This window comes from Sinocyclocheilus rhinocerous, unplaced genomic scaffold (assembly GCF_001515625.1).
Source record: "Sinocyclocheilus rhinocerous isolate Xijiao unplaced genomic scaffold, SAMN03320098_v1.1 scaffold749, whole genome shotgun sequence".
NCBI classification, from domain to species: Eukaryota; Metazoa; Chordata; class Actinopteri; order Cypriniformes; family Cyprinidae; genus Sinocyclocheilus; species Sinocyclocheilus rhinocerous.
The window spans coordinates 571,837-598,406 of NW_015653466.1; the positions used below are offsets into that span (position 1 = coordinate 571,837).

General features: G+C 38.8%; 1 protein-coding gene across 5 annotated transcripts in view; it reads left to right on the top strand.

The window, feature by feature from the left end:
* The window catches only part of LOC107715969 (EH domain-binding protein 1-like), a 149,902-nt gene extending 129,002 nt beyond the window's left edge, over positions 1-20,900 (top strand). For 3 of the 5 annotated variants that reach the window (XM_016522247.1, XM_016522251.1, XM_016522250.1), the window contains 4 exons: positions 12,969-13,068; positions 13,424-13,497; positions 19,068-19,182; positions 19,534-20,899. In XM_016522247.1, coding sequence (XP_016377733.1) covers positions 12,969-13,068; positions 13,424-13,497; positions 19,068-19,182; positions 19,534-19,624 — 380 coding nt within the window. In that variant the 3' untranslated portion in view covers positions 19,625-20,899. Of the gene's footprint in view, positions 1-12,968; positions 13,069-13,423; positions 13,498-19,067; positions 19,183-19,533 lie in introns of all 5 variants that reach the window. The other 2 variants (XM_016522246.1, XM_016522249.1) reach the window with 1 other exon arrangement.
* Positions 20,901-26,570: the final 5,670 nt, after the last annotated feature.

Sequence of the window (26,570 nt, forward strand, 5' to 3'; positions counted from 1 at the left end):
CTTTGCAGTGGCCTTGCTGTCCTCTAAATTGTTGGTGTGAAGTTAAGTTAAACGCTGCTACATGTGGCATTGCAGGCAGGCAGTGATATGCCTGATTAACATTTTCAAAAGGGGCACAATGATGGCGCTTATTATAATCTCTCCTTTATTGAAGCATCTTGAGGCCTTTTCATCTTTCCCCCCGTTTGACTGCCATTCCAGTAAGACCCAGCCAAAAGCAGCTAGTGCTGTGCCGCTGCGGCTCCATACGCGCAGAAAAACAGAGTCGCTCTCCGCCAGCCAAGACCTCAATGATCTGCTGGGCTTTTTTTTTTAATTTAGTTTTTTGGTGTGTTTTTGTGGCACTAGTGTGCGTGACTGTCTTTTCATATTTTGATGGGATTTTTGTCTTTAATGTAGAGGACAGTAGAGAGGAGACGGGACTGGATTTGTTTGAACCATGCTGGATTTGAACTTGCATCCCAACAGTGCAACACCCCACTTTTTTCGCAAGCATGTGCATTATTTTTAAATGAAAATTCCTTTGACACATATTTAGGTTTGGGAACACACTGACAGATTTGATGATTAAAATATTTCTTTAAGTTGCACTTTTGAATGTCATTCGATATGTTTAGTTGTTAAATTTGTTTTGAATTGAATTCAATTAGATTTTTCATAGAAGTTCTCTACTAGAAAATGGCTTAGCAAAAGAGTTTGGGTGCACTGGACTCTGTTTACATAATTGATCATTATTTGGTTTACAAATTGTCTCCTGACAACATAATTGAATTTCAGTCATGCACTTAATTAATAGACCTTTTCATATGGAAACTGATTAAGACACACTTTACAATTAAGTGTAATGACGCGGGGTTGGCCTGTAATTAGGGGCATTCACGTGCTAACAGCCCTGCCATTCTAGCTCAGTTGTTGTTCATTTCCCTTTGCATGGGCCTCTCTAGGCTACACATTCCTGTAACGTACTACCTGAACCTTATCAGCACACTGCCTCTCTCCCCAGCCCACCTTTAGCATGCTAAAACACACTAACGACACCCAAAACAGCTCATTTGAGCTAATGGAAATGACCATTTAAATGCTATTGTTCTGCTGTTAGCCACTTAGTAGAGATGGAAACTTTTACAGTTACTGTAGGGAGGAGACTCATTATCAATTTGTCCTTAAGCAAACCTGAGGAGAGAAAGAGTGGGGAAAAAATAGGAGGGTTAGATGGGGGAGAAGAGAAAACGCCAGAATCCACAATGCAGATGTGTGGAGGGCGGCTAATGGTGTTAGCACATCCATTACTCTCCTCAGCTTAATTCATTAAGCAAATTGGGAGGGAACCGTATTGGCCTTGTTGAAATACGTGCAATATGACACTGCTCAAATTTGTTCTAACACATGGCCCAGGGAGACAAGCCGACCGCTCTAATGGGGGAGGAGGGGCAAATTATGCAAAGGCACACTGCAGGAGGGAAATGACTACAACGCAGAGGGAGTAGCACCTCCGCACTCAACTAGCCCATTTTCCTTCATTCCAAGCCTTGCCACATTCCTCCTCCTCTCTCCTTGTACCTTTTGGCCTTAAAGGAATTGCTCACCCAAAAATGAAAATTCATTCATGTTGTTCCAGACCTGTATGACTTACTTTATTCTGTGGAACATGTCTCAGTGTTTTTTTCCCATACAATGAAAGTATCATTGTATGCACAAAACTGGTTGAGACATTCTTCAAACTATCTTCTTTTACATGATACACTGTAATATTATGGTAATGTAACACAAGTCAGTTTGTCTGTTAAATAATGCTTACAGTGACTTTTAAATGCTTTTGACAGTCATCTGAAAGGCTGAAAATCTCAGGGGCCAGCAGATGTTTCACCCTCCGCAATCGTTTGCTCAGACGTTTACTCAGAAAACGGATTAAACAAATAAAAGCAAATTATATATTAGTAAGAAAAACATTCTGCAGGTGATGACGGGACCTTGCTGCTTGTGCTAATTTGTCATCTCTACAGGTAGCCATTTCAGCATCTCTCAGGATTTGGTGTGAATCTAAATGGAGTGTTGCTCAAGCTCTGATAGCCCCCCAGATTTTCACACTTCTAGTATGTAAACAGAGAGGTAGAGCCGGTCCTAAGTAGATGAGATAACAGAGATACTCTTAAATGGCTACAACCTGTCTTTAACGCACACTCATGTCTTACCAAAACTCTTGCGTTTCAAATAGGTGGAGCCAGGACTGCCACCCTTTGTTAATGCTAGTACTATATTTTTAAAGGGATAATTCACCCTATAATGAAAATTCTTCTGTGGAATACAAAAAGATATTTTTAGAAGAACTATTTTTGTCTACACAATGAAAGTCAATATCCAAAACAACACTGGATTGACTTTCATTGTATGGACAACAACATTTGTTCAGAATATCTTTTTGTGTTCCACAGAAGAAAGTCGTACACGTTTGGGACAACATAAAGATGATTGAATGGTGACAATTTTCATTTTTGGGTGAAATATCCCTTTAATTCATGTCATCTAAATGTCTTTTTGCTTAGCATATAATGCCTAGAAATCATAATTTTTGTGAGAAAATATACAAGAAATTGTCAATTTGTGTCAATTTTAGTAGTTAAATTGGGTGCAGTCGACTTAACGCCGTTAGTTTTGGTTTGAGAGCAAGAGATGGGGGCAGGAATCCAAGCAGCCCTTTTCCATTTGGCTCTGTGGAGATTTTGAGAAGCTTCATGCAATCACAGATACATATGTATGTGCTCACTGCTCCCTCCTGGAAGGCACCTTTTTACATGTACATGTCTACTGGGGTCCCCCCACCCTTGCAAACAGGCCTCCCCTTTGTCAGCTAATCAGTACCTCAGCTAGATGCATTGTGACACTATGCAAATCTATTTACATTGGAATAGGGGAATCAGGGGATCCTAAACTCAGGCATCGAAGTTGAAGAAAGAGAATACCCAAGGCCAACAAATAAATGAAAGTTTGCTCAAATCCGTGAGATAATGGGGTCTGTGTTCAGACTTACCACAGTGGAGAGATAAACACAGGGATTACTTGGGGGTTTTGCATCAGTTGCTTTCTGCTGGGTGGCCTTACTTGTCAAAAAGGGGGAAAAAGGGAAAAGAGAGAGAGAGGGAGAAAGAGAATAAGGGAAAAAAAACGTTTAACGCAAGGACATTCACATGGCACATTGAGAAAAGAAGTGCCGCTAATTCCATCAAAGCGAGAGAAATCAGCCATTAATTTATGCTGCTTTCTCCCTCCCCCTGTAGCTATTGTTGCTTTGGTTGTTGATCATTTCGGTAACATCTGGTCCTGGGCTCTTTTTGGAGGCCAGCTAGTGTCAACCAGACGACCCCCGACAACATGGCCAAAAAATCACTCTGGTGTCTTGTTGCTGTCGCCCTGTTGGTAGGAACAGAAAATGCATGGTGTGTGTGTGAATATATATATGATAATAATGAACCAATCACAAGTAAGCATTTATAGTAGGTGAAAACTAACATTTATGCAAATTTTATCCAAAGTAACTTCTAATTTATACATTTCATCAGCATTCCCTGAAAATTGAACCTGCAACCTTGGTGTTGCTAGCACCATGCTTTACTTTAGGCTACAGTCAGGAACTCTAACAATATTAGTGTTTTATATTAACAGTATTTCAAGTCATTTTTTAAAAAGGCCAGTGTTTGCGGTCAGGCCTTCTTGAGTCAATTAATGTAACCTCAATATAAAGGCATTAAACAAAAGACAATTCTATTAAATTGAAAACTGGGGTATTTAGTACAAAACATTTTCTCTTCATAACTTAAGAAGTGTTATGAGTGCGCAGGAGTGGATGATTCCTGTTAATATATATTTGAAAAGATGGAGAGATTCGGCCTTTGAATCAAGGGCTTTGCGGAGGAGCAGATTATGACTTCCATGGTGACTCTTTCCAGCTTTGGGGAAATGAGCTGTTGACATTCTTCAGGGTCATCATCCAAGATAGCAGGCCAACCAGCAGGATTTACCCGATAAACCCATCCAACTAGACCTTTATCCATTTCACTACGACTGGGGAAGGCAGGGGTGAGATGGAGACGGGTTAGCACTGATGTTTTCCTCTTTCCATCAAAACATGAGGCATTTAGTCAGCCAGTGTGGATGCTGTCATCATGACCAAACCCATGGGCTAAAATGTGTAGGATAATTCACTAATGAATAGTCTTTTTAAATTGCATGCTTATAAATTATAGCTAGAGTCTAACATTTTCTGCATAACTATTGCAGGTTTATATTGATGTATGATTTTCAGAGAACACTGTTGGTCTGTAGGGTTTATTTTTTTCAGACTGTATGAGTAGATTGAACCTCCAAGAGTGGATTCAGTAAGAATATGATGGTGACTTTGAAGAAGAATCATTTACACCTTCTCTGCCATCTCGCCAAGAACATCATCTTTGCACATGAAGCCTATGTCTGACAATGTCTGAGTCCTCTCCACCTTGGTCAAAATAATTTTTTCCCATAATTCCCTTGAGTAACCTGGGGCTAGCGTTGCTCCCCGCGGTGAGGTAGACCCGGAGGAAAGACAAAAGCACAATGAAACGGGGAGCTTACCACCAACCGCTCTCACTGGAGCTCTGGAGTAGGGCCCACTATACACTGCTGCCTCTCCAGTTCTGTCCCAATGCTAATGAGCCGGCTCTGATCTTTCCTCTGCTTCCCGTGTTTTCAACATCTTCAAGGACCACATGGCGCTAGCAAAATAAAGACAACCAAATGAGAATTTTTAACGCTTTTTGTGTCAGCGACTCAGCGCCTTTCAGCCGGCTCACTCATTTAATATTCCCCCTGAGAAAGAAAGGACAGAGGAAAGAAGAAAAGAAAAAAAGGTAAAATGTGCAACAAGGAGTTGGAGGTTCTGGAGGGAAAGGGGGAGGTGTCACTAGCATTTCTCTTCTGACTTATCACCAAGAATCGAACGATATCCAAATCTCAAAACAGAAATGACATGACTTCCGTGTTCTCGTTTCACATGTTTCTGTTAAAACAAGACAACCAAAATGAAACGTTTTTTTGAAAAATGTCAGCAACAAGCCTTGAGCTTCATGATATCACTGACAGACTCCCGAGCAAGAGGGGACAGATAAAGGGTGAAAGAGGGCCCGGGTCTGACGGAGTCTCCTGCCGGCTGTTCACACACTTTTTTTTAATAGCTGTGTTCTCTATACAGAGGCACAGGGCAGTACCTCACATTAGCGCTGGAGACCACTAGTTAATAGGATGATGTCTTTTAGCTTTTGTTATGAGATTATTAACCGGGATAGGTTTCTGCTCTCATCCGAGCCTGTGCTCTGAGGGCCTGTTGAGCACAAGTGGTAAAATGCGGCGTCCCCACATTGTGCCGTGCTTGTATGGTAAAAGGCTTTTAATGAAACACCTTTTCAGAGGGCTTCACCAGGTGATCTTTTTTTTACCGCTCTCGTCTGCCACTCACCCAGCTTTAATTACCTGAAGTACTCCGCTTTTTCCAAAGGCCCTTGATTCTGCCCCTGTGTTCAGCGCGCCCAAAAGCAGACTTAAAGTGGATGATAGAGTAAAATTATAGTATTTGTCAAAATAAGAAAGAAAGGAGGAAAGGACCTCTGGCTTCAGTGTTTCACCCTGAAGGTCATATTGTAAAATCCTTTTTTTTTTTTTTTTTTTTAATCACATTCTGAAAAAAGAAAAGGCATCAATGCAATACGAGCAGTTGCATTGAACAATTAATGTCAGAAACTAATAAGTCCAGTATTTCTCAGACACATATTCCTGTTCACATTCTTAAAGAAAAAAGGATGACAGTGACATTTAAGTTAATGTTGCTATTTTTAGCGTTACCCTTACTTGGTGACAACTGTTGATTACATTTTAATTACTGGCACTTTCAGTCGTTATCGCTTAGTATTTATATTTATATTGCATTTGAATATACAGTGTTAAAAAATACTTTTGTTCAAATCTTTTATTGTTCCTGTAGCTCAAAGAGTAGAGCATGGCTGTAGCAATTGCAAAATCTTGGGTTTCATTCTCAGTCATAAATGTAAAACAATTTTTAAAAATCTCTCATTTTATCCATCAAGCGTCTTTTCATCCGTTTTCCACCCGTCTGTCATTTTGCATCATTATTTGTTGCAAGTGCTGTTGTGAAGAGGACTGTAATTGTTGTTTTGTAATGTAAACTGCCTGTCTTGGCTGTTATGCTCATCGTGAAGCTGCGATAGTGGACAGGCGGCCCAGGGATTAAGGAGCAAGAAACGGCCAACACTAGCTGATAGGCTGTCAGTCTGTGATAATGTTTATTGATTAAAAAGAAGGGGGGAATACAAACACAGGTTAATAGAGTAGGTGGCTGCGGACAGAAATGGACATATTTGTGATTCCGGTTCTTAACTCAGACAGCCAGGCTAAAATTCATATAGTCCCCACTGTTACTCTCCATGTCAAAAGATTGCTTTAAATTAATAGAACCATATTCGTGTTAGAATTAGTTAAATATTACTTAAATGGAGAAAACTAAAAGGAGAAAAAAATCTGTTATCTGCCATTTGTTTGTTTTGCCCCTGCCAAACTCAACATAAAGTGAGAGGTGTCTGCTATTAGCTGGGGGACTGCAGTGTTTGCAGAGGAGTTGTTTGTGTTAACAGCGCTGAGGGGCGGGTGAGAGACGAGTATTAAGCTACAGCCTATCTTCTGTCAGCCCCTCACTGAACGTTCAAACAATTACATGAAGGGATGTATGATAACGGTGTATGTATAGCCAAGACTTTTCTGTCATTAAGGGCGACTTAAGCGATCCTGTTTTCCTCCTGCGGTTCTTCTATCCTCGATGTAAGGCCGCTCCGCTTATGAATCCCTCCTCATAAGCTGCAAAGCAAGCAGCTGAAAGTCAATAATACCGGTGGCAATTGAAAACCTAGTGACGGGACACAAGGAATTAAATTGTAATGCGCTTTGGCTGCTCATGTTCCATTAGTGTAAATATGTTGGTTAGTGATGATGTTTCCATGATTTAGTACAGTTTTTTTTAATTCTGTTTTAGATATTGTGATAATAATTTAACTTTATTTTAATGTCAAATTAATTAACCTTTGCTTCGGTAGAGTAAATTTAAGCTTTTAAAGATTTTCTTTTTGCTTTTTCAGTGTCTCGGTCACCTAAAGAGGCCGATCCCCAGATAAATAGCAAACAGGGGAAAAGGTTAGCGGTTAACTAGGTTGGCTTAAACAAGAGAAAATGTGTTCAGTCCATTTTGAAACTAGCGATAGGCGTCTTGAAGCACAATGGCTGGGGCTTTATCCTGAGATTAGGTATTGTGGTTAAAGCTAAACTACCTTCCATCAGAGCAGCGCAAGGCAAGCGCGGCCCTTTCAGCCCACGCTAACAAGACTTCTCCACATTGCAGACCCACTCAAAGTAATTAAATCAATCCTTTTGTACTCACCACTCTCTCCTTCAGTGACGAGTGAAGATCTGATTATTGCCTTCATGCATATTCAAAAAGACTCCCTGACTGGGCCTTAATGAGCTTCCTCTCAGTCGCACAAAACCTTGTTCATCTTGTTCTTGTTCTTTTTCCTTTTTTTTTTTTTATTTGTCTCTCCCTCTCTTTTTCATGCATTTTAACTCCTGACAACAAAAAAGAGGGAAACGGCAGTCAGACGCACAGAATGAACGAGTGAGGAGAGTCAGCCCACTTAAAATAAATCGTAAATGTTCAAAAAGTGACTGAGTGGTAGAGGAGTGGAGATCTTCCCCTTCAAACTCCGATAGACAAATTGGATTACTGGGTATTGGATTAAACAGAAAACGGGTGGATAAGAAATGAGAAGAGCTTGCTGTGATCACAGGGTTTAATATATTTCTTTTCTTTTTCTTTTCTTTATGGCCTCTTCTCTCCACCCCCATCCTGGTTTTTTTTTTCCTTCAGTAAAGACACCCAGCTCTTAGCAGGACTCAGGATTAATTTGTAATTGTTCTGGTTTCTTAATGCTTTAGAAAGATTTTTATCTAAATCAAATGAGGGGGAATTTTCTAATTAAACAAAACGCCAAGCAAAACAATCCCCCTGTTGCGGAGGTTTACTTCAGAGTTATTTGGTTTTTATCATTCTGTAAATATCTAAATAAGGTTCTAATTTAAAAAATAAATAAAAATAGATCTTTCAATTCACATAATTAATTTTCTATTCACAGCGTTTGCCTAATTACATGCCTTGAAAATGAAAATCTTATTTAGGCATTCTGGAAACTTTTGGGAAGATCTTGTACACTAATCTTTTCCAAATATCATCAAGTTGTGGTTTTTAGAACAGTTGCTAAAGCAGCTCGGATAATTAATTGATATTTTGGAATCATGTCAGTCATGTCTGGAGCTATTTGAGGTGTATTTGAAATTTAACAGGTGTATATATATATATATCTAGCTGATGTAACCTAAAAATATTCACATGAAACTTCACATTTGGGTGACTTACGGTTTGTTTTGTCTATGTGTGTGTGCTGTAGCAGTAAATAATCAGTAAAGCTTAGCAGGAAAGAGGGGAAGATTGTGAAATGTGTTAGGATTTCATTAATGCTATCTGTTTTGAATGCAGCATTGGCTGAGATGACTATCTTAATCTGATTCGGCTACTGGGGCCAGATCACCCTGCCATGGACACAGACCCTCGGGCCTACCAGACGAGCCTGGCCCCTCATGCTCGTGTTTGTGTGGACTGTAGGGTGTGTGACAGTCTCTCTTGAGTTTTGTACTACCTTTATTCATTCCGAAGTGAATGCTATTGGGAATGATCAGCCAGGCTAAAGAAGAAGCAGGTTCTGTTTAGTTTTCATTAGATTTTATTTAGTGCTCTGAAGAAAATAAATCATGTGAAAATAATTTTCATAAAGTTCATGAAATATTTGAGATAATTTATTAGAATTGTTTATATAATTTGTTTTTTATTTGCTAACTTTTTTTATTATTTGTATTTTACAAATGCCAATTTCTGTGTAATATAAATGTTTTCTAGATGTAGTATATTATATAGAATTGCACAAAACCATTCAGTCCTTTAAAATAATATTGTTTTAGTGCAGATATATACACTTGTACAAAAAACAATATTTCTATAATTAATAAATTAAAATGTATTACATTTATTTAGCAGAAAAAAAAATATTCAACCACACAAAGGGATGCAGCCAGACATCAAAATGCCATATTTTGGGGTTAAAAAGTCACTACATTCAATATATCTGTGAAACTTTAGTACTATGGAGATTTTTTATTTTTTTTTAAACTGTAAACTGTATGAATTGTGGCATTTTTAACTGTGATCTTCAGGGTTGTTATAGTAAACTAAAGCTGAAACTAAAATTAAAACCATTAAAACAAAATTGTTCCTTGAAATAAAATAAACTTTAACTGAAAAAAAAATTTTAATATAAAAAATGATTTCAGCTAGTTTTCAAGGCAACATTTCTCATTTTAATTTAGTTTAACTTGATGTACAAACTAAAACTGAAATAAAATGAATAAAAACTATATAGACATTTTAAAAAAAATACTACTACAAATGGCAAAAACAACGACAATTACAAAAACGTATATATTAAAATGAAGATGGATAATATAAAAATTAAAACTCATTCAAAATAATAATAAAAACTATAATAGTATCTCAATGATGCTAAAATAGCGGTGGTGATTTCACATGACCTTAAGTTAGATGAATCTAAATTAAAAAGAAAAAAACTGCAAGTTTGTTTTTCACTTTTTTTTCTTTTTTGCAATTTCAGGACATCAGTTATTTAGGTCGTCCCCAGCAAATGTCATAGTTTAAGTGTTGGCACTGTAGAATGTATTTATGTGCGTGTTATTTGTTTTAGTAGTAAAGCGAGGACTTCTTTCATGCTGTCAGGGCTCTGTCAGTGCTGAAGCTCCGGCAATGGCCTCCGGGATGCGGCTGCTAATCCGTCATTCCCTTACAATGTCACACAAGCTTAATATTACCATTTATTATTTGCTTGTTTCATTTGACTGTGCGTTGCTACAGTGACCTGTCACTGCATACTTTATCCCTTCCGAGCTGCACTATTTAAAAGTTGACTACAATAATCCAGGCTTGATTCCTAAATCCCGGACCCCCTCTTTTTATCCCTCCCTTCTACTCTGCGTTGTCGTCAAATACAGAATTTCACACATCTGGCACTGGCAGACATGAGAGTGGCTCCCCCGATGGAGGGCCGGGGAGTTTTGGTGGGGGTGAGTGACAGGGCCGTCGTCCCACCGGGGGCTGCCGCTGGCTTTGTTGTGGCTAGCGGGTTTGTCTCTCTCACATGACCAGCGTCACAGTCACATGGTGCCAAGCAACAGCATGATGGAAAAAAGATCCGAGGCGCAAGTTCCCACGTCAGACTCTTTTTGAAGGACCGCCCTTTGTCACCCCACCTCGTCCTCGTAATGGCTCTGTGCACACAGACAGATGCACACACTGTCATACTGCTTGTTTTTGAAACTGATCCAGTCCTGGCTTCTGATTGGTCAGTACGGCATTCTAGTTGTGCTGAAATTCACAATATAGTAACATCTATGACATGAAACACCTGTTCACCATTTCATTACACTGTACCCATTTTTGTTGCATAGTGACTATATCTTCTAGCCAAAAAGATATAGTCTTTAGATTTTACAAAAAATTTGGTTTTATTTTTATTTTTAATATATAGTAATAAGCATATAAACACTTAAGATCATGCAGTAATTGAATATAATCATGACTGAAGAAGTTGCAAATACTTCACTGCTCTATATTCACAAGGCTTCTCATACCTTTTTGGTTTAATAACCTCATTTGACAGTATAATATGACTGTAAATATTAAGTATAATTGTCTTAGTGTAAGACAGACAATTAAATGCACATCAAGGGTATCCAAGATCACTCAAATGCACATTTTTATTTAATGGTGTGGCACTGTAATTCTCATCTTAAGATCTACAGAAGTTGATCTTAAAGTCCTCACATTTGTAAAAAGAGCGAGCGTGTTTGTGTACTGATGCTAATTCTGTTGTTGATGCTGTCAGGAACAGACAGGTATCACAGATGCACAGAGTAGGTGATGTGATTACATAAGCTTAAAGGCTCTTTCATCTTTTCTCCTCTTTCATCCCTCTTCAAAGACATAATTAGTGTCACAAAAATGCTCAGAATACTGACATCGGAGTCATTCTTCCTGAACCCACTTAACCGGTTTACCCCACAGCCCAAACTACCAAACCCTATAGTGTCTGCTTTCCTTTGATACCTGCTGAGGTCAAATAAAGTTTTGAATTGAGATGGCATCGCTTAGTCAGACAAAAACAACAAAACGTGAAATCTTTATCTCTCATGGCATTATTAACTTTCTGCCATGAAACTACTCTACTTTTCAAATGTTTTGGGTCGGTACGATTTTTTAAATGTATTTAATAGCTGCATTTATTTGATCCAAAATACAGTACAAACACTAATATTGTAAAATAATATTACAATTTAAAAATAACTGAAAAATGAAATGAAAAATAAAATGTATTCATTATTTCCTGTAATGGTAAAGCTGAATTTTTAGCAGTCATTACTTCTTCTGTCCTCAGTGTCACATGATCCTTCAGAAATCATACTAATAGTCTGGTTTGGTGCTCAAGAAGCATTTGTATGATCATTGTTAAAGGGGTCATATGATGCGATTTCATTTTTTCCTTTCTCTTTCATATGACCCCTTTAAAAACAGTTGTGCTGCTTAATATTTTTGTGGAAACCGTGATGCATACTTGGAATAGATAGTTCAAAAGAGCAGCATTCGTTTGAAATAGATTTTTTGTAACATAAAAGTCTTTGCTGTCTTTTTTTGATCGATTTATTGCATTCTTGTTGAATAAAAAAAAAAATCTTACTGATCCCAAACTTTCAAACATTACTGTACATTGCACTCCAGATATGCAGATACATATACACTCACTCATGAGTCAGTGAATTTGAACAGCTGATTTTTACCAGGAAAATTAAACGGATTAATTGAGTTTATTAGCTGTCACTTGAGCAATGGGAGGGCCCCTACCTGTAGTTTCCGACTATGTAAGTTCTGCATCCGCACATGTAGGCCTCGGGCACAGGACATGTTCTTTTGGATGTACATCAGATCTGAAGCTCTGAGGCTTCACAAAGACCAGCCTGCATTAATCCTGCTCTAATCCAGAAGCATCTCTGTTTTACTGACAATGGCAGTACCTTGTGAAGTGTCTAATATGTACAGTAGGTAGTGAACACACATCTGGATGGCTTCCTAACATGCGTGTCAGTCTGCGATGTTGAGAAAAGCCTGTCAGATAATCTCGTTTGATGCACTTTATACTGGTTAGAGGAGTGAGAAAAGTGCTTAACTTATTCATGCCAGAGAAAGTCGGTCAAAAGTCTGTGTGTGTGAGTGTTTCTATCTGTTGAGGTGTCTGTTTAAAGAACTGGGTGAGACTTTGGAAATTAAATTGTTTTATGGAGGTTTAACTGGCAGGAACTTGAATGGTTGGCTAATTATTATCTGCAGACATATAGCATGCCTGGGTAATTAGTGAGAATTTTTGACTATATACAAAAATAATCTGTTATTTAATCTCATGATTAATCTCATGATGGAATGGTAAAAATGTTCAATTCTGTACTTTTATTTTATTTAATGTTATTTATTTTATTTCAAGATAATTTAAGATATTTCCAGATATTTTAAGGTATTTTATTTTATTTTAAGGTTGTTGTTGTTTTTTTGTTTTTTTTTATGCAGGCCTAGCACCGATTTATGGCCCACTGGGGGTCCCCAGACCTCATTTAAAAAACCCTGCATCACATCAATGTTTTTTTAATATGATAAGAATGTTATAATAAAGTTTTACATGCTAAGGTTTTCTGTGTATGTGTGTCTTCAGGGAATAATAAGGAAGAGGAAGAATCCATGATGCAGGAATGGTTTACGCTTGTCAACAAGAAAAACGCTCTGATCCGCCGACAGAACCAGCTCTCTCTGCTGTGAGTTCATGTTTACCCTTTCTCTCTTTCTCCAACCCTTACCAATGGAAGCGGTAGTCTCTGAGCACACACACCTATAATATGTTGAGACCCATACTTGAAATGATTTTCCCAGGAGACCTGAGCCCAGTCAGAAGGTCGGGCCCCTCATTCACTTCCACCCCTCCCACAGCGGCCCTCCACCGTAAAGCAGACAAAACGGCAAATCAGTACGGACGCGTCTGCAATAATGTGATTTCAAAGACTGTATTATTCCACCCATTATGAGAATTGGATCAACCAAAAAAAAAGAAGAATTGAAAAAATGACTTCATTCATCTAATAACATATTGATGAACTAGTACAACTTGCCCAGGGAGAAGGAACACGATCTGGAGAGACGCTTTGAGCTGCTGAACCGAGAATTAAGGGCAGTGCTGGCGATTGAAGGTAAGATGGAGTGAAAGAGGGATTTGGGGGTGAATTTGTGAGGCGCTCTGTGAAAGGCAAAGATCCTCTCCTGCTTAATTAAACCTGCTCTTTGACACCTCAGATGTGGCTCCGCCCACCCAGCCCTGATTTGATAGCGCTGCCAATTGTTTTAGCTCCCTTTATTAATGTAGATCTTACAAATTCACCCTTGGATTGGACACAATATATATGATTTACTCTCTGAACCGCAAGTATTACAGCCAAAAGTGCAGATGTCACTTCCCCGTCAATATTAAATCTCTGTGATGTGCCTCGGTGTGTCAAAGAACGCACTCGCGTTTATAAGCTTTTTGAGTGTGTGTTATACAGACAGGTAAGGAAAGTAAAAAATAAAGCCTATTGTGCGGTATCAAAGTTGTCTGGTTAAGTTTAATCCCTTTAACTGTGTCCTCTTTCGCAAAATGAACCTTTTACAATCAATGCAAATTGATTTTACAATTCGATGGTGACCCTCTCACCCCTTGGCTAGCCATGGTAATTTCTTTCTGCACCTGATAAGCTAGCTGATCCATCATAAATCAATTCTAATTAGTTCGGAGAGGTTGACAGTGGACATGAATAGCCAAGCAGAGAGCATAGCTCCCCATATTGTGATGCTCCCCGTATTCGCCACATGCTTTCTCACCTCCAGGGCTTCACCGTGGCAGATCAACATGGTTCATCTCAATATTTTGACATGCTTCTGTCTTGTTTCTGAAAGATTCCTCCACGCTGAGAGACGCCATGATACTGAACGCTAAATGCTAAGCCCGATAACAAGAATTTAAGCTAATAACGTTCAGATGTTGAAGTGCCTCAGCCTTGTGTCCACTTATCAGTGAACATGGAGTGAGTTCCAAATATTGGTCTGGATGTGCAAGGGTGACGGGGTCCGTCCACGGCAGTGGTAATTCAGTCCCTGCTGCTTGTAACAACCCTATCAGTCCACACACTGCTACCTGTTGAATTATCACTCGCAGTTATTTTCTCTCTCTCTCACTTTATCTCCCTTGCTCCCTCTCTCTCTCTCTTTCTCCCATGAGGCTCAGCACTTGGCATTCAGAGTCAGGGTGTTTCTGAAGCAAGTCAGAGATAGTTCTGAGCTGCTGGTGAGGAGGTCCGTGTCTTATTTGGAGCCCCAACGGGCTCTCACGCCCAGCCAATGCAGACAGGTAATTGCTGATTTGCTTGGTCAGCTGATGACATTGGAAGTGTAGCGGCTGAGGCGTTCAGACAGGCACACACACACACACACACACACTCTTTCTCATATATCAGTGCACACTCTCTTGCTGATAGAGAAAAATACTCACCCTCCTTGACCCCACGACTGTGCAGAGGAGAATCTACAGTCACTGTGGCCTGGAGATGAGTAATATCGAAGCCTCATATAGATGTCATGGAGAGGTTTGAGTAACATTTAGAGCATTTTACATGTCTTTTTTTTCACAAAATGTCAACAACTATTTGATTTCTCCATTCTAAGTGTCCTAAATGTTTTCATGCTGACTGCTAAAATAAGTGCACAGCAACTGAGGTGGCAAACAGGATGCAGAATTGAGTTTTGAATTTACATTTGAGTATAAAGTACAATTAAAAGGAGTACATATAACTAATTTTTAACTAGAAAAGCCATAGTTTAGCAAGACAAACTTTAAATTTTAGTTCAGCGAAGCCTTATTTAAATTTTTTTAAAGCATTTGAAGGTTTTATAGATAGATAGATTATCCCATCCCTGACTAGCATGACATATGGAACAACCTTTGTCAGTTGGATCAGTTTGCTCTGTTTTAAATAAATATTAATACTGTAGATATCATTACTCACTGATTTAAATTCAGGTACACTTGTTGCCTGTTGCATTACACACTATTAGATCTGAAGCCTGTGGACACCAGAAAGGAAAATAAAATATTTTAGAAATTATAAAGGCAGGTTGAAAAGACGGGAAGGATTCGGTTATAGGTGTAGAGCAAACAGGGTGAGTGTTAATGTCAGCTAAACGATAACCCCTTCAGTCTGTGCTCCGCTGTGGGGAGGCAAAGAAAAGTGGCGAGGCCTTCCACAATATGCCATGACTCCTATTTCTCTGCTTCTAAATTGATCCTTTTTGCCCTTTTTATCTGCCTGCCATGCACACACGCTTTCTCTCAAATTCGTCTTTTTTCCCCCTCCCCTCTCCCTATTTCTTTCTTTCCTCAAATGCGGTGCACTCCGGGGCGTTATATTTGAAAGTGGACGCTCCTTTTTGCCGAGGGATTTCTGCATAGGTCCCCCAGTTTTGTTGTTACGGTTTTATATGATAAGCTTTTTTATATGTTTAAAATCAATATGTAATCCTGTGCAAGGGCTTATCCCCCTACAACCCCATTTGTAAATCTATTTGAGCTTTGTTACATGTCTGGGCTGCCGTATTCCTCAGATTGATTGGGTGCAGTGTGAGAATCCTATCAAATGGCCGGCTTTGATGATGTTGCAAACTCTTTCAAGATTGCTAGTTGACTGGAACTGGAGATAAGGCGAGACGACACTTTCTCATTCTACACTATTCACTGAAATCTGTATTCATTTCCATTTAGCTGTCGCTTTCTGCATTTGACTCTCAATGTCCACTTTTATATTACTGCACCTAATAGATGATTGTATTTGTGTAGTCGGCTGTTTCCTGCATTTAGAATTTCTTAAAACCATTTGGATTTAAGTGATAATTATCTGTATTTGGCAGTAGTTGATATCATAAATGATATCCTGTATAATTTTACTTAAATGCTTTACAGGTTGTTTTTCCTCAGCATTTTAACCTTGCGTAGTTGAATTTTTTTCCCATTTCTCAAAAACCAAATTAGTTGCATCACTCATATGCATGCACAAAAACACAAGATGCAGATTAGTGATTCAAACATTTAGACAAAGACATTGTGTATTTGGTTTGTTTTTGATAGTCACTTTATTTGTATCTGATATAGCAGATGGGAGATGTAGTTTGGGGATAGCGTGGTAAGAATCCAGGAACTGTTGTCCCGTCATCCTCCTTGTCATGGTTTTCCATGTTGGTCTTTGTCTCATTCCCAGCTGGCTTCTCTCCAGCTCCATCTTACGCCGGAGCTCCCAGCCTGCCCAGGACTCGCCCAAATCTGCTGTAATAAGATCATGCATTTTTCCCTGGATTCCTCCAACACTACATATTTCCTCTTATTTCCTCCGAAAAAAGTTGTAACCAAAAAAACTCTCCATTCTGTCCAAAAGTTTGCTTCGTGTGTCCATACACTAAAGCGAGCAGAGCATGTGTGTGAAGTTTGTGTTTAGTGATATTTCAGCAGAACTCTCAGAAGAAGCTCTGTGCCTCCTGAAGCTGCCGAGCAGGTTGCGCTCTTGAATAAATTTTGCTGTGGAGGAGGGTCATGGGGATTTGAACCAGCGCATTCTTCTGTGGGTTGTGAGTGCTCACATGGTTACCATTGGTGTGCATTGTTAGGGTTATCTGAATAAGCACCAACCATGTGAGTTTTAATGTGATTGCCCAGGGCAATGAGAGAGAGAGAGAGAGAGAGAGAAAGAGGGGAGTAATCCAAAAAGGATTGACCCCCCCACCAACACCACCATCTCCATCTCCAAATAGCCTTCATCCATCACTTCTTTGAGGAACAGCGAGAAGAAGGAGGCAGCAGCTTCCGTTAGTGTTTTTTGGCACGCCGCAATCGCTCGTTTACTCTGCCGTGTCCCTCTGCGTCCATATTCATTGTTTACCTTCTTAATGAGGGAGGCGGTGCCACTCCCGCTTGATTGACAGCTGCATGCGGCCTCTGCCGGAGGTGCAGGGGAGGATCTGTGGCTTTTTGGCTGAGAATGCTGAAGGGGAACAGGAGGAGGAGGTAAAGAGTTGAGGGGCTTTTTCTCTCTCTCTACCTCTTTGGGACATGCAGGAGAAGTTTTTGTTGGTCGTAGCCTACCCTCCAGGCAGGTCTTTGTGAAGTAGGCATTGTCGTTTTTGACAGAGGGGTAGCAGAAACGACAGAGCGAATTAAAAGGAGAGTCGTGAAAGACAGAACGTATGGAGAGCGATGCAGGATAAACAGTCTGGCCTGTAGGATGTTAAATGCGGTCAGCACTGTGGGCACACAGGAAACGACCGGCCTGTGTTGCGTTGCTAGTATAACAGAAAATTCAAATTCATATTTGTTTGTTTTTCACTAAATTGCTTTTTAAAGTACAAAATCCCCCTTTTTCATTTTCCTTCCTGCAGCTTTTAAAATTCTGCAAATTTGTTAAAGCTGAGACAAATCCTCTCAAATATTTAGCATTAGCCTCTCTGAACACCAAAGACTTTCATTTAGCTGCTGGGGGCCAAATAACTTTCAAATATTGGAACTGTGTTCATTTTGCCACTGTGCTTCACTTCAAAGCCAAAGAGGTTAAACGAGAGCAAGGAGCAGGGCTTTTAGGACCAACGGCGCTCTCAGCACCACACTGCAATTTCTCACAACTGCAACAGAAATATTTAATTCTAATGAAATACACTTCTTTTAAGGGTAGACTTTTCAGAATGTCGAATGTGTCAAAATTAGTCTCCCTATAACAAGAGAAGTTGATTTTGTGTGTGTGTTTTTGTGAGTCTGTGTGCATGAGGGAGCACTAATAAAGCAGTGTAAAGACACTAGTACAGTCTGTTCTTACAGCAGGCTGAAGAATAGGCCCGGCAAGATAACTTCCCCTTGGCTGTGAGCAGGGCCCTAATCTGCACTGGTATCAGTAAGGCCTGATCTCGTCTGCCTGGCTGATATTTCAGACCCGTTGTTGGCAGGGAGACAGGAGCAGGTCACCTCACAGAGACCTTCGCTATAGTCAAACACCTTTTAAACTTTGGATTTATGTCATTTGTTTTCAGAAACCACATATGGACTTAAACATTTAAGTCCTTTTTTTCCAGATTATGGAACTGTAATTAAGTGAAAAAAATCTGAATTCTAATGTATTTATATGTGATTCAATCTTAGAAATGGCATCAGTGTGTCTCTTCGGGAGCCGTTTTGAGGCGTCTGAAAGCAGTTAGTGTACTCAATGTACTGTCCTCGCATTCACTCATGTTATCAGATCCTTTCTGTCTGAATTCCACCATGTGGCTGCTCTCCATACATACCCACCTGTGGGTGCCCTGGTACAACTTCACAATAACTCAACAACATTACGGTCTACATTTTCTTTTTCTGAATATTTGATCACGGGACTGTGATGTCTTTGTCACTAAGAGCCAGTATATGATGTCTGTCTTTAAAGGGATAGTTCAACCAACAATGACAATTCTGGCATCATTCCCTCGCCCTCATGTCATTCCAAACCTGTATGACTTTTTTTTTTGTGGAACACAAAATATGATATTTTGAAAGTCAATGGAGCCCAATGGGTTTCATTGTATGGACACAAAAAACAGCTATTTTTCAAATTAGGAATGACATGAGGGTGAGTAAATGATGAAAGAACTGTAATTTTTCGGATGAACTATCCCCTTAAGTCTTGTTTCCAGGATTCCATGTTTCCTTTCCATCTTCCAGACTGGCAGAAGACGGAGGCGCAAAAACGCAGAGAGCAGCTGCTGCTGGATGAGCTAGTCATACTGGTCAACAAACGTGACGCACTGGTTCGAGACCTAGATGCCCAGGAGAAAGAGTAAGTCTTCCTGTTGCAAGGCATTGTGGGATTGTCAGAGCCAGGATTAGTCCTCCAGGCCCTATAGCGTGGTTCAGAGAGGGTTTTAAAGGCCAAAGTTTGCAGTCACCCACATTCTCTTTGCCACCAAGCATGTTTAGGTGGTTTGTGGGGGGGATGGAGTCAGGCAGAGAGGCCTTGTGAATATTTCAAGAGCCAAAATGACTCTGAAGCTGTTCAGACACAGTACAGGTCATTGGTGGCGGAGGTGCAGGTGGCATTCTCCTGTGTCCTTGTCCATGACCTTTGGTCCTGTGTGTGTGTGTGTGTGTGTGTGTGTGTGTGTGTGTGTGTGTGTGTGTGTGTCGGCAGGGCTGAGGAGGAAGACGAACACCTGGAGAGAACCCTGGAACAGAACAAAGGCAAGATGGCAAAGAAAGAGGAGAAGTGTGTTCTTCAGTGATGGTCATTTCCCAAGCAAAAAAGGAGCAAGATGACATGTACATTACAGAGTCTTGAAATGTATTTTTGTCATAGAGACCACAGCATACACTTTATTATTGTTGTTTTAAATCTTCATATGTAGATCTGTTTGTTATCATTAAGGGCTTAAGAACTGCTGAATGCCCTGGGATGCATCCTGTTTTATTAATGCCTGAGAGATTTATTATTTCACATAAACAAATACAAAAACTTTATTATTATTATTAGGTTTGCTCTGTTGGATTTCACAAACAAGGTACTTAAGGAACTAATATTTGAGGAGATGCAAAGCTGTACAATTTTGAAAACTTTCTGACTAAATGGTTAAATCCATTCTAATTCTTGATTAATCTGAACACTAAGGCATTCAAAGCCTTCCGAATGCGTTTCAATTTCTTACAGGAAATTATAACTCAAAGTTTCGGTACAGCATTTAAACTGGGGACATTTCCTGTTTGTGAATAGGATTTCGTTTCAAAATCATATCACATTTCAGTTTTAAGAAAATCTGTCAACATTCTCCTCTAACAAGAACTGAAATGTTTTAATTACTCAACTTTATACGTATAGAATATTTGAGAAGGGGGACTCAAATATTGTTTTGTTTTCAAAAATATATTTTGTGTTTTTTGTTGAATATGTTTACCAAACATTGAGCTTGCTTTAGTGAGAAGAATGAAATACTGCAAGTGCATATAGAAAAATAAACGGTCATGTTGTACATTTCATTTCACCGTTGGAGGCTTGGAAAAAAACTTTCTTTTCAGAAGCAGTCACGATCAGTGTAATTTATTACTGTTTGCTTTTATTACTGTTTAAGACGTTTTTAACGTAACCATCTTCACAATCCTGTACATTTGCTTAAGGACTTTAATATTTATTGTATAGTTAGAAGGGAGGATTTTCTTGTCCGCATATTTACGTTCACGTCTTTATTGTATTAGCATCAGCGGTTTATTTATTCCACTGTACTATAAATATCACTGTTAAATAAAATCCAAATTATTTCATACTCGAATCAAACAGCAGCTCGTGTGGTTTTGGGTGTTGCTGAAGGATTTGGCCTTGTGTTTCTACAGCAAATTTTGTGTCATCTTTATTCAGCTGATAGTGAATAAATGTATGATATAATTTTTTAAAACACATTTATTTCATTCTGTCGTTTATGCAATTCTGTTCGATTTTATTTAAATTGTCCGAATAATTGCATATTTTTTCTGTCATTATTACATAGATATACCCTATTATGTTTGGCCTACTGGTTTAATAATCACTTGAATATATGTTTTTCATCAGGTTCTGACTGTACTGACGTTTCAGACAATCGTTTCTTTTAATAAAACTTTATGAAGCCGCACTTTGACGAAACACTACGGACGTTATTTTTTTTCAATTAAAACCATTTACAGGCAATCGAGGGACTGCGAAAATTCCCCTGCGTTTTACGGTTATTTCTAAATGAATGTTTGCGTTTTGTTTTGTTTGAGGTCGTTCCTTAGAGGGAGATTAAGGCAGAATCACTCTGTCCAGAGCATCTGTTTTCCCTCAGACACTTCATTCTCAGCCAAACATCCATCACCGCAGCCTCGCATCCTCCATTTAACGAGCAAAATAAGTTTTGACAGCTGACGTCCTCCCTTAGTTCTTCTTTCTTTCTAATACTTTTACATTCATTTGCTGATGGTTGGGTCCAACTGTAGTCCTCCGTTCCCCCACCCCCGGGCGTTTTGTTTTTGTTTTTATTATTTTGCAGTTATCACAGATGACTGTAATCTTCTGAATAGTAGACACTTATTGGCGCTCACAAACCATTACATGGCGACAGAAAGGACGTTTGTTTGTTGCCTTTACTAATCGGAGAGTTTGAGCCTGTGAGTCGCTTGAAACGCATGTCATAATTTTATGCATTAGACCTGTGGTGGGCTCCGTGTAATCCCGATGAGACGGTAGCGTGGTGTTCATATCTAAAAAATGACCGCTTTGAACTGTTTTGCTGTCCATTCAGATGCCTAATTTAATCCAAGATGTGTTTCTATACATCTGATTTGTCCCAGTAAAACGTGAGATGGAGTATTAATATTTTACTTTTGGAAAACGCTTAAAGTAACTGTCTTTTTATTGCACTTTTTATGAGTAGCCTATCTGTTCAAAGCGCTTTTTTTTTGTAAAAATAAATTAAATATATAAATTCAATTTCATGATGAAAATATTTCATGCATTTGGGCTTTCTTACATTATATTAGAACTCATTTAATGTTCTGTTTCAGATACGCAACTATAAGAAAGTTTAGATACCTCTGGCATTTTCTGTGCATTTCACTAATACAAACAAATATAAAGATTAAAAATAATAATAATAAACACGTGATCTGGGTCGTTCTAGTTCACATTCACATGCAGTAGCATTGTCAAAATGCACAATTAATTCCCTTACCTGATCGTTGATATTTGTTTTCAGGCTCAAACCAACAGTATGTTTAGTGGGGGAAAAAAAGCCTTTTAAAATAGATATTCTTATAAAAAAAAGGAGCTCTCCAAAACGGTGCTAAAAGTAGAGCATCTCAGCGCGAGCAGAGATGCGCGAGTCCCAGAGCGCGTTCTGTGGATCCAGCTGCTTGGAGTCCACGGCCTGACTTCAGGTGTTGTGCTGTTGGACTTCACGAAGCCCCTCGACCGCCGAAAATACTTCCCTCGTCCTAAAATACACCGGGGGAATCGGTACCGAGCCTTCTGTACGAGCTTCAATATCGTATTTTATGCATCGTCGTTTTAATAAGGACCGACAACATCGCCGACCCGCTCCCATCCTGCCGGCTAAAGAAACCAAACTTTTCCCCCTCCTCTTCTCGCCTCCTCTAATCCCGAGATTTACGAGCTCAGCATTTAGAAAATTCGGCTGCAATTTGGGATTAGACAAAATACTCTTATTACAAAAGCTTCTTGCAACCTGATAACTTGATACTTGTTCTGGCTTTATCACGGGTCTTAGCAACATCAGGGCCGAGAGATTAAATAGCAAACGGACAAAATGCAGGAATTGTATATATTTATATTGTGTGCATTTGGGATCACATTTTGTTATTATTATCCGTGTAAATAGTTTAAGAACAGGTGGAATCGGCCTTTTTGGGGGCCTGGTGCCAACACTTGTGCTTTAAACAGGCAGTATAAACATTTAATATACGCATTCCATACTTCTATGCAGTATCCAATAACTTTCCCTTTAGTTTTTTCGCGTCTATTGACGGCTAACAGCGGCATCTCTGTTACTCCCAAGAGTAGGCTACTTTTGTCGATGAATTTGTTGATCTATAGAAGAACGTGTAAAGCCGCCCGGCCTTTGATTGGATGCCCCATATAGTAAAAATGTAATTACGTTCCTCCGGCGGTCACTTGCTTTGAACATTAGGTCGCTTTCAGCTCAGGCCTCAATTAGAATGAGTTGATTTTGTGAGATCAACAAAAGGACCGAGCGAAGCCTTATTAAGATCTTCTGAGCCTTTCAGAAACAGTTAAGGAAACACCGCGCCCTCCGTGATATTCTGTTACCGTATTTTATTGGCATTTCTTTGGGAAAGTGAGGCTTGAAAGGTGCTTTCTTTGATTCTCTGAGGCTCAGACTCTCTCTATGTGCTGATTTCGGTTTTTTTTTCTGGAAGGGCCGAGTTTTTCTTCACTCCCTTTCACGTTTCCTCTCCGTCTGCCTATTAAACTTTACGCACACTATTCTGAAATGTAATTCTAAGTGGGGATTAGCCACTCATTAATATTCATGAGGCGGGGTAACAATAAAAATGAAAATAGATAAAGTGTATAAATTAAACTTTTTTGCTGCATTTTACACCGCTTCAAATCGATGGACAACACGAATCGATCGCTAAAGGGAGTCTTAAATTCTGTATCAAACGATACTTTGTGAATTTGCGGTGGAATTTTTTGCGTGATGTCAGACATTTCAGTAAAGGCCTTGATGTCCTTTACTGCTTGGATTTTGGATAGGCATAGCTTTAATTATATTACACTGTTTAATTCACGTTGATCAATTTTGCATGAATTAAGATGAGTTTTAGATGAATTCATAAATTAATACTAGCCTATTTAAATGTGCGATAATGTCATATTTGTCATTTTAATGTAAAAATGTTTATTTATTTATTTATTTATTTTTGGAAAACGCTTAAATAAAATACATTTCAAGACGCAAAACAGTTATAATTGTAATTAAGCTTTTAGACAAATATATTGTTTAGATTTTACACGACTTCCTGTGTCTGTCTATATCGCAATCGTTAAGTCTTTCGGTAAAATAGTATAATTTAAATGGTTTAGGCATAATATGTTTAAAGCTCACTCTATAGCCTACCTTAATTTTAAAACGACTTTTGTATGTGAAGCCCAGATTATAATATAGCCTATTTTCCACCTGTCTTCAATTTTAGGAAATGTTTAACTGTATTGTCTACAATTTTCTCTATATTTTAGGTCTTCTCGAAATTCTAAAGATTTACTTATACGGTGCTTGTTCTTGATGTCTTTAGTCAGCGCTGGGTGGGGCTTTAAGGATGTTCAACCCATGGACTGGCTGATACAGTTGTCAATCAAGCAGAGACTGCGCGGCGATTGGCTGGAGTGGGCGGATCTGCAGGTGTCCTACGCTCTTAGAGAGGCAGGGTTAGGAGAAGGTGATCAATCTCCATCCGTCTACATTAGCAATCACCTTAAACTAGTGACAGACACGAATGAGAAAGCCAAAGCAAACGAGTTTAATGTATTTGGTTTTAAACCCCGGGAACACACTCTGAATAGACTAGCCTACAACAAGTCCAGCTAAAGGCCAGACACGTGCGTCATATCAACATTGCTGCGTATCTGCAGCTTTGAGGAGAGTTTTAGACGACATTTATTTGGTGAGGTTCCTCGGTCGGTTTGCCTTTCTGAACTCTTGCATTGGTGGATATTTTTTTTTATCTTCTGGTCAGACTGCAAAAATTCAGGAGAGGAGAAGGACGGAGAGTTCTGGAAAAGGTAAAAACAATTGTGTCTTTTAATTTAGATTATTTTCTCTTTTTTTTTTGTTAACGTTTAACACTTTCACAAAACGGAACTAACACAAGTTTCAGTGTTAAAGTTTGTGTTAATATTGGCAAAACATTTGTTTTCTATGTAGATAAATGTGGTCCTCTTGAAAGGAGTGTGCACAAGTTTTTATTAGCCTATTATTATTATTATTATTGTTATTAATTTTATTTTTTGTTTCCTCCTATTCTGTGTACCGACGTCAGTATTGTTTTTAAGTTACGCTGTAAACAGTCTGGTAATTGTCATAATCGCTTAGAAGTAAATTAAATCTAAAAAAAAATAGCGACCCGTCTGTTTGAAACGAACGCGAGTAGTTTTGCAAAGATCAACTCATCACCGCAGTGTAAACCAGCTCAATTGGAGAGGCGTGTTTTGGTTTTTGTTAATTTATTTTGGTGATAAGGCCAAGAAATGAAGGTGTTTCCCCAGAGGTCTAATCTGCATTGTAATTGAGTTAATTTGCACGTATGTGTTCTTTCTAACTAGTCTTTACAGAGTAAAGAATAAGCAAGGAATAGATTGGAATACACAGAACTCTATAAGCGGTTCGGTTCTCTGAGCACGGGGCCCATCCACATTAATTTCCCCTATAGGTAACCAGTCGTCTCCTAAATTTAGTTAAACATTGAATGACCAACAAACTAGTACAACGCGTTAATAAAGATTAATGCCCCCCCTTTTTTTATTTTATTTGTGTGATGATATATAGGCTAGTTTAACAATTTTCTAGAAGTAACCTAACTCTCAATTTTACCCTGTACTGTCTGTTTTGGGAGATGTTATTTATTTAAAATAGTTTTGTTGTAAATAATAAATTAGATTATTTCAGTTACATTTTTACACAAAGCTAAATTCAGTGTGACCCTGGAGACCATGTTTACTAGGCCTGCGAGTTTTGTAATTTTTTTAATAAGTAGGCCTACTTTGAAACCGCACAGATTTGGTCTTAAATGCCCCGTTAAGATAGACAAGCTCCGCAGAGCCGTATTTAAATTTTTTAATCAGTGCTTTAAAAATAATGTAAAATAAATAGTCAACATTTGCTAAATATTTTATATGCATGTGTTTTTTTTTATATACATATACATACATGCATACATACACACACACACACACACACACACAGTTATATAGGCTACACGTACAATTATAGAAATATTTAGGAATGCAATTATAATTTGCGTGCTGGTATGCCGTTTTCACCATTATGCCGTTGTTGTTTTTTTAGAAAAGAGAAATAAGATTCGTTGTCTTATTATTATTATTATTATTATTATTAGGCTACATTAGGCTATTATTAGGCTATTTTCGAAAAAGGTTATAGAGAAATTCTTAGTTATTTTAAACCAATCAATTAGGTTGTCTATCGCTTATTAATACTTTCTCGTGTCGACACATGTTTAATTTACTTAGCATTTTTCGTACTTTCTTTTCCTAGTTAAGCATATCAACTGTTAATATTATTTGTGTTATTGCAATCGCATTTCAGTAACATAAATTGGGTCCGTCCTTCGTCAAACTGCAACATCGGGGGAAATCGAACTATTGGCAAGATCTGGGGGGACCCGTGACTGCCTCTAGCATGATGTCATACCTCAAACAGCCCCCCTACGCCATGAACGGCCTGGGGCTGAGCGGCGCAGCCATGGACCTGCTGCACCCGTCCGTCGGATACCCAGGTACACGTTTTACGTGCATTATAAACTGTTTAACACAGCGATATACGCGAGCATTATATGCGAGTATGAATCCCGTCTTTTTTTCCTTTCTTTAATTCCTAATTTTTTATTTTTATTTTTTTTTTTGTGATAAATTTATTAACTGTTTCAGGCACTTCAGTTAAGGGG